Here is a 15,876-nt window from a genome sequence, read left to right on the forward strand (position 1 = left end):
GGCCTGGGAGGTCCATGTTCATTCACATTGAACTTAATGGTGTTACCCGTGTTACACTTGACTTGTTTCCTATCCTTCTGCTGTTAGTTGAAACATTAAGTTCTGATAATTTCAAACCTAGAGCCCTGTGATTCTGTATCTCTGCACCCTTTAAGTGATACTCTGGAGGTAAATATGCTTCTCTGGATAGAGAGCACTAAGATATAGGAATAGAAAGGAAAATAATCTTGAAGGTCGCAAGGCACAATTAAAAGAGAATACTACCCATGTTGTATTCAACATGTGCCTGATGTTATTAATAAGATATTAAATTGGATTCCGAAGATAGACACAAAAAGCTGGAGCAGCAACTCTGGAGAGAAGGAATAGGTGACGTTTCGTGTCGAGACCCTTCAATGTTCAGGGATAAGGGAAACGAGAGATCTAGACGATGATGTAGAGAGATAAAGTGCTTGGGTTTTGCTGAGTAAGGCTTGTGGCCTTGGCCCTCCACTTGCATTCCCCATTCATGCTTCTGTAGGTGGCTGGGACATGAGGAGATTCCACCAGAGAGTTGAGCAATTGCAGGCTGTCGAATGATGTGGGGAGATCGAAACAAGCCCGTGTCCACAAAACTCTGAAAACTGAATGCCAAACTGCAGATTCTGGAAATAAAGTGATACAGTGTGGGACCAGGCCCTTCGGCCCTAAAGCCCACACCGGCCAACATGTCCCAGCTACACTCGTCCCACCTGTCTGAAATAAAAACAGAAAATGGTGGAAACCAAGTCCGGCAGAATCTGTGGAAAGAGAAACCGTGTAGGAAAGAACTGCAGATGCTGGTTTAAATCAAAGGTAGACACAAAAAGCTGCAGTAACTCTGGAGAGAAGGAATTGGTGACGTTTCCGGCCGAGATCCTTCTTCAGACAGATATTAATTAAGAAACCGAGTTAATGTTCCATATTGAACCCTCCGCTCCAATTTTACCTGTTGTCCATTTTCATATATTTTCAGATATTTTCCAAACCCTTCTACAAGAAATGAGAAATGGAAAAAAAAAAATTTAAACTAAAGCAGGAACACTTTTTGAGAATGAGAACAATTAAAGCAAACACACATACCTTTCCTTACCTACGTTCCCCTGTAAATCACCAGTTGGTTGAATGGTAGTTGATCCTGCACCAAGTCAAACTCAGTAGCGAGAGAAGGTCCTGTGGACTACTGGAGGATAGACACAAAAAGCTGGAGTAACTCAGCGGGGACAGGCAGCATCTCTGCAGAGTGGGAATGGGTGACGTTTAGGGCGGAGACCCTTCTTCAGACTACTTGCTGGGCTAAGGGGCAGAGCACAGCTTACAAATGGCAGGTGGAATCCTGGATTGACCTGTATTTAACAGGAACATTGGGTCCATGCATTGTCGCCTCAGCAGAAAGCGGATTTTGTACTTTTGTTTGTGTTCCAGTTGTTTCAGCTCAGATTGCTGTAATCAGTGGTCAATTGAAAACTATGATAGACGATGAAGACAATTGCACTGCGATGGATAAACCAATCCAACTAGATACTGTTGTGGATAGTCTTGGGCCTCTGGAAATGGAGGTGAGTTTTCTTTTGGTTTTGATTTTAAATAATTGGTTCAAGAGGCATTTGTGAATAATACCAGATGGGTGTGTGTACACTTTCTGGGTGTGTCTTTGTGTAGCGAAGGTGAGTGTGCGCAAGAGAAAAATCGTTTAACCTCAGAGCTTTTATTCTGCTACAACCTATCGGATAACGTAGCTATTCAGTCATTTCATTTGTTTAACTGTTCAATTGTTTCATCAGGGCTATGTGCCTGTACTCAAGATTCCATACTGCTTTGAAGTATTTAATCAGGTTTTGTGCTTATCTGATTTTTATTTTGCCACTCCTTGAAAATATAAAGTGGTTGAGAAAACAAAGTTTAGTTTGGTTTAGAGATACAGCACGGAAACAGGCCCTTGGGTCCACCAAGTCCGCTCCGACCAGCGATCCCCACACTTCAACACTACCCTACAAACACTAGGGACAATTTAACATTTATATCAAGCTTATTAACCTACGAACCTGTGCGACTTTGGAGTATGGGATGAAACCAAAGATCTCGGAGAAAACCCATGCAGGTCATGGGGAGATCGTACAAACTCTATACAGACAAGCACCCGAAGTCAGGATTGAACCTGTGTATCTGGCGCTGCAAGGCAGCAACTCTACTGCTATGCTGCCTGAAACCTGAGGAGGAATTTGAAATGGGGGCAGCAACCTTGCATGCCTTCCTTACCCCCAGCACCCTTGCCGAACTGCAACCTTAAAGGAATCTGTCTCCTTTAGTTTGTAATCTAACTTTTGTAGTCACACATTTAACACATTTGACCCATCTAAAGTGAGAGTGGACACAAATAGCTGGAGTAACTCAGCGGATCAGGCAGAAAAGGAATAGGTGACATTTCGGGTTGAGATCCATCTTCGACCCGACACGTCACCCATTCCTTCTCTCCAGCGATGCTGCCTGTCCCGCTGACTTGCTCCAGCATGTTGTGTCTATTTTCAGTGTAAACCAGCATCTGCAGTTCTTTCTTACACATGATCCACTGCATATAGTGCTGTACAAACAGATAGACAATGCCACTAATTGCAGTCAGAGGTCTCTGAGCTTAGTTTGAGTTCTAAATGGGATGAGAGGTTTTTCCTTTTTCCTTTCCTTCACTCTCCTTCCCTAGATAAACACCAAATTAGCTTTGATGTTTATCTACTTTGGTTTCTTGCTGCTTCTGATAGGCAGTGGGTGTTTGGTGAGGCATCATTAGTGATTGTTATTAGTTTTTCTATAGGATGGATAAATCAATTCATTCTTTCCTGTTGATTTTTACTGCCATTTCATAAATGATTGGCTGAGAAGCAGTATACAAGGCTGTTCACTGTGGGATTGCCCTTGCCTCTTGCTGCTCACAGAAACAGGCCGTACACTGTTTCTCAAGGGAACCGTTGCACGATCAAAGATAGACAAAAATGCTGGAGAAACTCAGTGGGTGAGGCAGAATCTATGGAGCGAAGGAATAGGTGACGTTTCGGGTCTCCTATTCCTTCGCTCCATAGATGCAGCCTCACCCGCTGAGTTTCTCCAGCATTTTTCTCTACCTTTGATTTTTCCCGCATCTGCAGTTCTTTCTTAAACGTTGCCAGATCAATGTCTGTTTGATTGATGTCAACTTGAAAAGTGGAAGATTAATTTTATTGTGAATGTGAATGCATCTCACAAAATGTTGCCATTACCAAAGGCTTTACAGGAGAAGAATTGGGCTTCAATAACATTTTCAATATAATTTATCAGTCATATTTTGTGTCGCAATATGAGGGCACTGAATTAAGTGGATGACACTTTTATGGTATGCTGTAAATTGAGTGGAAATCCTCATCAAATGGTTTCATTTCATCTGCGTTACTTGCAGCATAAGCACATACATCTTTGCAACATAGCACTGATATCTCTGTCTGGTGAACATCATCTGAAATTAGTTTGGAGGTTCTTGACGTGTCGCAAGATGAGGAAAACCAGTCATGTGATATCATAATCTTTTTCACCAAAGATTTATTACATATAATAGAAATAATTCATGGAAGAGTAACAGGAATAATTCTTACCATCATTTAAATCATGTGGAAAGATTGGGATAATTTGAATTTATTTTTTTCCATGGAAAATTAAGCTGTAATTGAGACATTTTGAGGGGAAAGAGAATTCACTCTATTTAGCTTGAAAGGTGAGGTAGTCAAAGTCTGGAAGGAGATATGAAGATATTTTCCTACAGTGTATGTGCAACACTGTCAGAATGAAGTTTTTTATTCATCGATAATTCCAATTCTTTAAAAGTTAAAGGGATCAAAATCTGTTTAGAATTCAGAAGAGACAATATAACCATATTGATATTTCTCTTATCAATAGAACATCGAGAATATAGAAACGTACTGTACAGAAACAGGCCGTTGTGGCAAATGTAATGTCATGATCATATTGAATGGCAGTGCAGGCTCGAAGGGCCGAATGGCCTACTCCTGCACCTATTTTCTACGTTTTCTATGTAAAATAAACTGACCTCAAAACAAAAAGACACGGTGCAGGATGAACAGCAGATCAGGCAGCATCTTTGAAGATCGTGGATAGGTGACATTTCATGTTGGGACCCTTCTTCAGACTCATTGTAGCAGAGCGGAGAAAGCTGGAAGAAAGGTTGAGGACAGGACAAAGCCTGACAAGTGATAGGTGGATACAGGTGAAGGGGGGGGGGTGATAGGGAGATGGGAGGGCATATCCAAGTGCCTATCTAAAAGCTTCTCAATCACCACTGTTGTATCTATGGAAACTAAGAACTGCAGATACTGGTTAATACATAAAATGCTGGAGTAACTCAGCAGGTCAAGCAGCAACCCTGAAGAACATGGATATGTGACATTCTGGGTTGAGAAGGGCCTGTTTCAGTGTTGTATGATTCTGAGACTCTTAATCAAACATGGGGAGAAGCTGCAGCGGGGAGAGTGGGAAAGGATTGGGGACTGATCAGTGAGATGAACACATAGGCTTGTCTTTATTCTGTGTTTTTTTCTTTTACACAATACAATACATTCCTTATAAATTGTTATTCTGTTGGTGTCAATACCCATTTTATCTAAGTGTACCGATGCATATAAAACCTTTACCTCCATGGAAGTCTGACTATTATTTAAAAATGTGTAACAAATGCAGCGGGTCAGGCAGCACCTCTGGAGAACATGGGCAGGTGATGTTTCGGGTTAGGATACTTCAGAAGATGGTACCTATCTAATGTTCTCCAGAGATGCTGCTTGGGTACCCAGACGTGACGTCGAAGGACGAAGCAAAGAAGTGGAAGCCAAATAACCGAACGGAAACAAAGCCGAAACGCCAAATAACAGAAAGGGTGGGACGCCTAAAAGCAAACTGACCAAAAGGCCGCTCTGCCTACAGGCCAACTCACCGAATGGCCGCTCTGCTAAAAAGTCAAATAAAGGACATGATGTTCCCGGGGGGGGGCGGGACATGTCAGCGATTGGTCCAGACTCCCGAGTCCATCACATCACTGGCCGGTGGAGACGGAGGGTGGGGGTCATTTTCCCACACAAGCCATAGGTGACTGGGCAATCTGAACCCAAGCACCAAGTTGTAAGCGGCCGAAGAAGTGCATCCCTCAGGGCAGCCCCCACTCTCCCAAGGCCACGGCCGCCCTCCACCTCGTCTCCCCCGTGCGGCCGAACTGTGACCGGCTGTGTGTCGGCAGCGCCGGGTGGAGCAGAGGTGAAAGATCAGCACCTACCAACAATGAAGGCACTGTGAAACCAGCTGCCACAAGCCCTTCCCACAGGATGGGGTCGGCATTAAAACTCAAAAAAGAGTTACTGATTTAAAAACAAAAATGTTACATGAAAATAGTTCTTACATTCAGGAACCTGGTTAATTAGGTGGGGGGATGGATAGCGGCGATGGCGATGGCGATGCCACTGGGGGAAGGGAGGATAGCTGGGGCAATGCTGCCCAGGGGGGGTGATAGCGGGGGCGATGCCACCTAGCAGCGGAGCGCCGCATTCACCCACTGTGCAAACTCTTTACCGACTCGATCTGCCGCTGCTGCAAGTTAATCAGAGGCGGCAGGTGACCGCCGCCGCTCTTTGACAGCGGGAATATCCAGCTCATTGCTGGAGGTGTTTCAGGGGCGACCCTGGCTCAGCAGCCGATCGGGCGGATTAATACAGACCGCTGGCCATCTGGGGGTCCGACCACCGGCAGCAATCAGTCGGCCTTCGCCATCGTCCGACCGACACACAGCCCATCACAGTGCGGCCGCACGGGGGAGGCGAGACGGAGGGTGGCCGTGGCCGTGGGAGAGTGGGGGCTGTCCCGAGGGATGCGCTCCTTCAGCAGCTTACATCTTGGTGCTCGGGTTCAGAGTGCCCAGTCACCAATGGCTTGTGTGGGAAAATGACCCCCACCCTCCCGTCTCCATCGGCCAGTGATGTGATGGACGCAGGGGTCTGGACCAATCACTGACTAGTCCCGCCCCCCCGGGGACATCATGTCCATTATTTGACTTTTTGGCAGAGCAGCCATTCGGTCAGTTGGCTTGCGGGTGACGCAGCCTTTCAGTAAGTTGGCGTTTCGGCAGAGCGGCCTTTCGGTGAGTTTTCTTTCAGGCGTCCCACTCTTTCGGTTAGTTGGCGTTTCGGCTTTGTTTCCGTTCTGTTATTTGGCTTCCACTTCTTTGCTTCGGCTTCTCATCCTTCGACGCCACGTCCGCACACGGCTACTTGACCCACTCAATTGCTCCAGCGCTTTTTTTTGTTGTAAACCGGCATCCGCAGTTCCTTGTGTCTCAATTGGGGGGGTAAAAAACATGATTAGTTCTCTCGATGGGAGCACAAATGCTAACGGTCATGTCCTTTTATAATACATCGAGACAGCACTGGAGAAAAAAACTAATTTGGCTATGTGTAATAATGTTTATATTCACAGGTCAGAGACCTTCTGTTGAAGAGTTTTTGTCAGACCTTTCTCGTAGTTTCCAGTTTCAACCCACCACAGAGGTAAGCAATTGTTGTGACTTTGAGAAAGAGTACAAGTTATTTGAATGATAGGAAAATGTCCCTTATGTCACTCATTAGAAAATGGGCTGTAAGTTGGTCTCTGTATCAGGCAAAACCTATGGCCCTGCACTGTAGACCAGAAATCTATTCATTGAGTTTAGTTTATTATAGTCACGTGCATCGAGCTAGAGTGAAAAGCATCTCGTGAAAGAAAAGACTACACATGAATACAACAAGCTGTCCACAGTGCACAGATGAAGGATAGTGGCTACAACATTGAGATCTGATTAAAGATAGTTCAAGGGGTCTCCAATGAGGTAGATCAGAGGTCAGGACTTCACATTATCTAATGAGAGGACAGTTCAGTTGCCCGATAACAGTTGGGAAAAGATTGTCTTTGAAGAAGGGTCTCGACCCGAAACGTTGCCCATTTCCTTCGCTCCATAGATGCTGCCTCATCCCTGCTGAGTTTCTCCAGCATTTTTGTCTATCTTTGAATCTGGAGTTATGTGTTTTCAAACATTTGTATCTTTGACCTAATGAGAAAGGGGAAGAGGTGCAACTGGGGTGAGACTGGCCCTTGATTATGCTGGTGGCCTTGCTGAGGCAGCGTGAAGTGTAGATGGAGGTTTGATTTGTGTGATGTTCTGGGCTTTGTCCACAACTCTGCAGTTTCTTACAGGTCTTGGATGGAGCTGTTCCCAATCCTGGCGATGATAATTCCTGGTAAAATGCTTTCTACAGCACGTCTGTAGAAGTTGGTGAGGGTAGTCGGGGACATGCCAAACTTGCTAAGCCTTCTGAGGCGACAGTGTTCTTGGCTGTAGCCTCAGTGTGGCTGGTGCAGGATATATTACTGGTGATATTTATTCCTAGGAACTCAAAGATTAGTTATCATCTCTACTTCGGAGTTATCAATGTTTGTCTGTGTATACATGGCATCGTCAATCAAAGCAATTATATGGAAATATAAATCCATTATTGTGCAGATATTTTAAGAAAAACCTTCTCCAAGTCAAACTTTATTTTAATTTTGTTCAAGAAGGAACTGCAGATGCTAGAAAATCGAAGGTCGACAAAATTGCTGGAGAAACTCAGCGGGTGCGGCGGCATCTATGGAGCGAAGGAAATAGGCAACGTTTCGAGCCGAAACCCTTCTTCAGACTGATGCAGGGTGGGGTGGTGGGAAGAAGAAAGGAAGAGGAGGGGCCAGAGGGCTGAGGGAAAGCTGTGAAGGGAAGGAGACAGCAAGGGCTACTGGAAATTGGAGAAGTCAATGTTCAGGCCACTGGGATGCAGACTGCCCAAGCGGAATATGAGATGCTGCTCCTCCAGTTTCCAGTGGTGCTCACTCTGGCCATGGAGGAGGCCCAGGACAGAGAGGTCGGATTCGGAATGGGAGGGGGGGTTGAAGTGCTCAGCCACAGGGAGATCAGGTTGGTTAATGCGGACCGAGCGGGGGTGTTGGGCGCAGCGATCGGCAAGCCTACGCTTGGTCTCACCGATGTAGATCAGCTGACATCTAGAGCAGCGGATGCAATAGATGAGGTTGGAGGAGATGCAGGTGAACCTCTGTCACATCTGAAACGACTGCTTGGGTCCTTGAATGGAGTCGAGGGGGGAGGTAAAGCGACACGTGTAGCATCTCTTCCGGTTGCAAGGGAAAGTGCCCGGGGATTTTATTTTAGTTTCTGATGTACAATCCTAGTTCTGAGTGGGACAGGCCCATTACTTTTCCAAAATCAATGTGGGGAATGCTGCATTCTCTCTCCGTGTTTAGTTGAGAAGAATCATTGAGTCATAGTGTTCAGAAACAGGCCGTTCAGCCAAACGCTTCTATGCGACCTAGATGACCGATTAAGCTAGTCCCATTTGCCTACAGTTGACCCATATCTCTCTGAACTTTCCGTTATGTCCAAATGTTTTTTAAATGTTGTTATTTTACCTGCCTCAACTACTTCCTCAGGCAATACTGGAGTAACTCAGCGGGACAGGCAGCATCTCTGGAGGGAAGGAATGGGTGACGTTTCAGGATGAGACCCTTGCATGGGATCTAAGGAATCTGAGGTAGGGTCTCGACATGAAACATCACCCACTCCTTCCATCCAGAGATGCTGCCTGTCCCGTTGAGTTACTCCAGCATTTTGTGTCTTATCTTTGGTGTAAACCAGCTTCTGCAGTTCCCTCCTACTAACTTTCTCTGGCAGCTCATTCCATATGAGGGAGCTTTCTTCTTGGATATCTGAGGAACTCCTTGAATGAAATCACGTTGAACTATCCGTCATGTATTTCTGCTCTGACAGAGCACTCTCTTCCTGATCAGCTACGTATTTGGGTTGAAGTATCATCTTGGAGGCATGGTGATATATCTGGGCTGACACTACATGCCTATGAAATAATGATGGAGTGTTGTATTGTAAAATTCTTTCTAATGATGTGTTAGAGGACCTGCGGGTCATGTGATCCTTTGGAAATCTCCATTCCAGAGTTTAGATTAGAGATACAACGCGGAAACAGATCCTTCGGCCCATCGAGTCCGCACCGACCAGGGATCCCAGCACATTAACACTATCCAACACAAACTAGGGACAATTTACATTTATCCCAAGCTAATTAACCTACAAACCTGTACTTCTTTGGAGTGTGGGAGGAAACCGAAGATCTCGGACAAAACTCACGCAGGTCACGGGGAGAACGTACAAACTCCGCACAGACAGCACCCGTAGTCTGGATCGAACCCGAATCTCTGGCGCTGTAAGGCAGCAACTCTACCGCTGCGCCACCGTGCCACCCGTAGAAAGCTATGGAGACTGCACCATTGAATATTTTCAAGGCCAAAACAGACACATTTGTTATGTATAGGGAGTCAAGTTCATGGGGCACAGGATACTGGAGCTGAGGCCATGGTCAGATCAGCCATGATCTGAGTGAATAGTGGGACGGGCATTTCTTTATATTCTCATGTCCAAGCAGCACTTACATAAAACAAATTATCTGGTTACTGTGACTTTAGTGGTTCTTCTCCAAATCAAAATGGGATGTAAACCTCATTGGCCACTGAGTTCAGTTTAGTTTATTGTCACGTGTACCAAGGTACATTGAAAAGTTTTTGTTGCGTGCTAACCAGCCAGCAGAAAGACAATACATGATTACAATCAAGCCATTTACAGTGTATAGATACATGATAAGGGGATAACGTTTAGTGATAAGGGAATAACGTTGAACCCTTCACCGGAAGTGGCGGCGCTGGGAACGGCTGCGGCTCGCCTGCAGTCCGTTTGTCTTTACTTTTTTGTGTTGTTATTTTTCGTTTTGTCTAGTTGTGTTTTTGGTTTTTAGATTGTGTTTATGTGGGGGGGGGGGGGTGGGGGGTTGAAACGGGGCTTGCTGTCTCTCCCTTGGGGGGAATATGACTTTTTCGTCGTATCCCCCCTCTCTGCCTCCGTCTGCGCTGAGGCCTAATGGCGGAGCTGGCGACCTCGGGACTCCGGAGGCAGCCTGTCAGGACTTGCCCTGGGCTCGCTCCCGTGAGGGCGGCCCAGCTCGGGGCTGGAACTGCGCTCCCGTGAGGACGGCCTGGCGAGGGGCCGAGACTCTCCCGTGAGGGGCTGTGGCACTCCCGTCGGAGTGGCCCAGCCCGAGGGAGAACGGCACTCCCGTCGGAGTGGCCCAGCCCGAGGGAGAACGGCACTCCCGTCGGAGTGGCCCAGCCCGAGGGAGGAACGGCACTCCCGTCGGAGTGGCCCAGCCCGAGGGAGAACGGCACTCCCGTCGGAGTGGCCCAGCCCGAGGGAGGAACGGCACTCCCGTCGGAGTGGCCCAGCCCGAGGGAGAACGGCACTCCCGTCGGAGTGGCCCAGCCCGAGGGAGGAACGGCACTCCCGTCGGAGTGGCCCAGCCCGAGGGAGGAACGGCACTCATGTGAGGGCGATCCGGCTCGGGGCTGGAACGGTGCTCCGGTGGCTGGGACGGCGTTCTGGCGGCGGCGACCTGGGTCCGGGGTTGAGCCGCGGGCCAGCGGCTGCGTCCGTTGGACTGGAGGTCGGCAGCTTCGACCACCCCGGGCCGCGGTGTCTGAGCCGGCCCGTTGCGGGGTTCGGTGAGCCGCGGGACTGTTTGTACCATCGCCCGGTGGGGAATCGCCTCAGCGCAGAGGGAGAAGAGGAGGGAAGAGACTGCAGCCCTATGATTTTTGCCTCCACCACAGTGAGGTGCTTGGAGGACTCACTGTGGTGGTGTTAATTTGTGTTTATTGTTGTTATTATTGTATGATGTATGTATGACTGCAGGCACGAAATTTCATTCAGACCGTAAGGTCTGAATGACAATAAAGGCATTCAATTCAATTCAAATCAATTCAACCTGCAGAACTTGTACTGTTGTTAACCTTTTACAGCAGTTCACATTTCAGAGGCTGACAGCCCTTCATTATGTATATGTTGGCCACTTTTAAGTAATAGATGTATAACTTTGTTTTTGCAGGCAAGGTGAATGGGCCTCTTTGTTTGTGAAAATGTTGTGTGGACATAGAAGATTGCTGTGTGCTGTTCTTCTCCGAGTCCTGCATCTCACCAGTCGCCAGGTAAGGGGCTGGCACGATGGCAAAGTTTCTGAATTAAAAGGAGATTAACAAAGTGTTATTTTCTTGCTGGGGGAAGCAATTAAATATGTTTCTTTCCTAGCGTTCATAAAGAACAAGTAGGAATAAGAAGATAGACGCAAAAAGCTGGAGTAACCCAGCGGTTCACACACATCTCTGGAGAAAATGAATAGGTGACGTTTCCGATCAAGACCCTTCTGAACGTCACCTATCCCTTTTTTCCAGAGATGCTGCTTGACCCACTGAGTTACTCCAGTTTTTTGTGTCTTTCTTCGGTTTAAACCAGCATCTGCAGTTCCTTCCTATACAAGTGGGATTAAAATGTTAAATAATTTTATGGCACTTGTGGCATAATGTTCAAATTGCCACTTTATAAAGTCGGTTCCACTTGAGTTCTTTGGTGATGTTATTGGCCTGGATTCAGTAGTGTAACAACAGCGAAGTTAAGGGCATGTCCCACAGGCGATTTTTTTTCGGCGACTGTCACAGTCGTAGCAGATCACCAGAAAAACAGCGACTGGACCCCCCCCCCCCCCCGACAATGTCTAAGACAACCTTCCACCTAGTCGACGTCAAGCTACCGGTGACCCATTAGGACCAACACCTACGACAACACCTACGACAACCTACGACCACACAGGCGACAACCAAAGTCAACCTACGACAAGCTACGACAAGCAACGACCCTGTCGGCGACAACTGAAGACAATTCAGTCGCCGGTACCTGTCGCCGGTTGACGTAGGTTGACGCCAATGGAATTCACCGAATCAGCACCTGGCGACAACCAACGTCACCTGGCGACAACCTGCGTCATCCTGGTGACAACCAACAACAGCACCTACAACAGGAGAAGACAAGCTACATCAAGCCCACAGTCGCCAAACGGTTTTGAACATTTCAAAATCCAGCGGCGACCAGAAAAATGTTACAGCAACTTGAGTAGACTACTCACGACCATACAGGCATCACCTCGTGACCATGTGGCAACAGCCTAAGTGGGACATGACGAACATTTCCCTAATTAATTGATGGAAACTTCAGCATTTTGTCACTGGTGAATCCAGAAATGTGGAAGTTGCTGTGAGCACTTTGCTTCTCACTCAGCTATAAGGTGCACTCTGGTGCCTCATCAAGTTCACTGTGGGTGTGCCAACCCCAAGGTAGCATCCTAAACTTGTGTTATACCCTCACTTTGAAAAATATACCCTGTCTTTGAAGATGACCAAGATATCTTCACCCCTTCAATGAGATGGAAAATAATGACAACCTCATTTAAGTATTTAGCAACTTAAAAAAAGATGTTGGGTTGGTGATTATTGGTCTGGAAAGGTAGATCGCATGCAATCCAGGGAGAGCTAACTAATGCTAAACACAATTGGCTTCATGATGGGAAGACAAGGGTGGTGGTGGAAGGATGTTTTCGGACTGGATGCTTATGACTACTAGTGTGCACCAAGGATCGGTATTAGGTCCATTGCTGTTTTTCATCTAAAACAACAATTTGTTCAAAAGGTCATAAGTGATACGAGCAGAATTAGGCCATTTGGCTGAAAAAAGTCTATTCTGCCATTCAATCATGGCTGATCTATCTTTCCTTCTCTACTCCATTCGCCTGCCATCTCCCCATAACCCCTGACGCCTGTACAAATCAAGAATCTATCAATCTCTGCCTTAAATATATATATCCATTGACATATATCCACAGTCTGAAGAAGGGTTTCGGCCCGAAACGTTGCCTATTTCCTTCGCTCCATAGATGCTGCTGCACCTGCTGAGTTTCTCCAGCATTTTTGTGTACCAATGAAATTCTTGCCTGCTGCAGCACAACAGAATATGTAAACATAGTACATAACGGGGGAAGAAAAGTTCAGTGTGCGTATATACATGCAACAGGTCAGTATGCTCTCTGCTGTGCACCTGTGGAGAGCGGGGGATCAAGAATTGGAGAGAACAGGTTTAAAGTGAGATAGGAAAGATTGAATAGGAACCTGTTTGTGTGTCTGGAATGAGCTACCAGAAGCCTGTTTCCATACAATATGATTCTGCATCAATTTAAAGTTCTCTTCAACCTCTCCAAGAGTTTTTTGTTATATCTCATAGCTTTGATTTCATTTTTTAATGTTTCACGTCTTTCAGTATTTTTGCGGTTTTAAAATGTTAACCCAAATAGCTTTTTTTGTTTTAAATATATTTGAAACACGCTGAAGATTCCAGGTATTTTTTTTTGACCAGTGTGTTATCAAATTTTTTTTTTTTGCGGACTAGTTTTAGCCACTATGTGTGATCGCCTCTAATAGCAGGGCTGTGCTGTGGTATCTCCTCCCAGACCTTTCTGCATTGGAAGCATCACCTGAGTTCTGATTTATATTACTGAGGTTAGCAACACATTGAAGTATGCCCAAAATCTGCCCTGTGTGGCTGAGTAAGATCGCCTGTTGTTCCTAGGTGCTTAATCAACTATTTTTATTTTTTTAGTATGTTTTAAAGTGTGTTTTTAATGTTCCTCTGTGTGTCTTGTGTGGGGGGGTAAGGGGGAAACTGTTTCGGTCGCCTCCTCCACGGAGAGGCGACTTTTTCCAGGTCGCCTCCCCCGTGGCCTAACAGCGAGGATCGGTGCGGCCTTTCCCGGAAACGCACCCGGGGCTTCAGCGGCGGGCGCAGCGTGGCCACTCGGCGTGGAGCGGGCGAACCCTCGCTGGGGCTCGCCGGAGGGGAGCGCTCCGTTCCGCTGGCCCGCTGGAGCCGGCAGCCTGAAGCTGCCGCTGGCTGCAGTCTGCAGAGCTCCAGCTGGCGCGGCGTCTGCAGCCCGGGATTTCTCTTGGGGGACCCGGGAGAAGAAGAAGCCACCGCCGCCGGCCCGCGGCCAACTTCTACCGCGGGCCCAGCGTGGACTTACCATCACCCCTGGAGGGGAGCTCTGACCGCCGACCCTGCGGTCTACGGTGCTTCTGGCTGCGGCGCGGCGGGAACTTTAAATCTTCGACCGCCGGCCTGCGGCCTACACCAACCTGAAGCCGCGGTCTCCGGTGGGGAGGCACCGATTCAGGACTTACCTGGACATACCTTGTCTGAACATCCGGACGCCCGCAGCGGCGGCTGCGGAGGGTTGAGGTGCCGACCACGGGGGAAAATGGAGGAGGACTGGCCAATTTCTGTGCCTTCCACCACAGTGATGAATGCTGTGGTGGATGTTTGTGTTAAATTTTTATTGTGTTTTGTGTGTTCTTTATCATTGTCCCGCTGCTGGCAAATTCATTTCACTTGCACTTTATGTGCAATGTGACGAATAAAACCGTATTGTATTGTATTGTTAATCATTGTGAAAACTGTCTTTAGTAATGATTGAGGTAAGATTGCTCGCTATCCTTGGGAATGCAGATCTGTCTGTGGAATTGAAACCTAGTTTCTTTGTGTATAGGCCTCTTCTCTGAGTGATGTCCATGTTTTGGGACTGGCTGGCTTCACGCTTCACATACACATCTTGAGGATCTCCCTTTCTGTCGAGAGCTTGCAATCAGCTGGCAAAGAGGAAGTATCATTTGTTAGTCACCTGAACCAGTCCCTTGTGTGTCGAACTGGGGAATCTTCCACGTTTTGCCTGAGGTAAGTGCAGAGTGCAGGCCAGGTGGAAAGGGTCGGGCACTAAGACCAATGAAAGAAGAGAGAATAAAATGGAGCAAACTAGCTGGGCACCATGTACTCCTCAGAAACATTTACTCCCACCATCACCAACTTGAGTTCACAGAGAGTATCATCTACAAAATGCACTGGAGTTGTTTTCCTGGATTACTGTACCAGCTCCTCCCAAACCTGAAGGAATGAATGAATACGGTATTGTTACATGTGACATTTCTGTGAGCAAATTTGGGCCCCCATTTCTGAGGAAGGATGTGCTGGCTATGGAGAGGGCCCAGAGGAGGTTTACAAGAATGATCCCAGGAATGAGTGGGTTAGCTTATAATGAGCGCTTGACAGCACTGGGCCTGTACTCGCTGGAGTTTAGAAGGTTGAGGGAGGACCTCATTGAAACTTACAGAATAATAGAAGGCAGAGATAGAGTGGATGTGGGAAGGATGGTTCCACTGGTGGGAGAGTCTAGGACCAGAGGTCGTAGCCTCAGAATGAAAGGGCGTTCTTTTAGAAAAGTAATGAGGAGGAATTTCTTTAGTCAGAGGGTGGTTAACCTGTGGAATTTATTGCCACAGAGGGCTGTGGAGGCCAAGTCAGTGGATATTTTTAAGGCAGAGACAGACAAATTCTTGATCAGAACGGGTGTCAAGGGTTGTTGGGTGAAGGCAGGAAAATGGGATTTGGAGGCAGAGATCAGCCATGATTGAATGGTGAAGTAGACTTGATGGGCCGAATGGCCTAATTCTACTCCGAAAACTTGTGAGCGGTCGCAGTGATATTCTTTGTTTGGCGTACCCAAGGTATGCAAAGAGTCGCCACATAAAGAGCACCCACAAAGTATCCCGGGTCAGGTTCCCCCACGCTGGGTTCTCTGTGGCCTCCATCATTAAGAAAGATGAGCAGCAAGCTTTATGGGATCACCACCACGGGCAGATTCCCCTCCAAGTTGCTCGTTACCCTGATCTAGACATGTATTGCTGGTCTTCCATTGCCACCCCAACAGCACTGCGCTTGCCTATAGTGCCTCATGATGGTCACCCGGAGTTCTGAAGGGCAGT

The 15,876-nt window shown here is 47.2% G+C and overlaps 1 protein-coding gene across 2 annotated transcripts in view; it reads left to right on the forward strand.

The window, feature by feature from the left end:
* The window catches only part of fanca (FA complementation group A), a 151,310-nt gene that overhangs the window by 75,410 nt on the left and 60,024 nt on the right, over positions 1-15,876 (forward strand). For both annotated transcript variants that reach the window (XM_033035659.1, XM_033035660.1), the window contains exons 23-26: positions 1,444-1,577; positions 6,517-6,587; positions 11,070-11,169; positions 14,607-14,791. In XM_033035659.1, coding sequence (XP_032891550.1) covers positions 1,444-1,577; positions 6,517-6,587; positions 11,070-11,169; positions 14,607-14,791 — 490 coding nt within the window. The remainder of the gene's footprint in view (positions 1-1,443; positions 1,578-6,516; positions 6,588-11,069; positions 11,170-14,606; positions 14,792-15,876) is intronic.

Source organism: Amblyraja radiata, chromosome 17 (assembly GCF_010909765.2).
Source record: "Amblyraja radiata isolate CabotCenter1 chromosome 17, sAmbRad1.1.pri, whole genome shotgun sequence".
NCBI lineage: Eukaryota > Metazoa > Chordata > Chondrichthyes > Rajiformes > Rajidae > Amblyraja > Amblyraja radiata.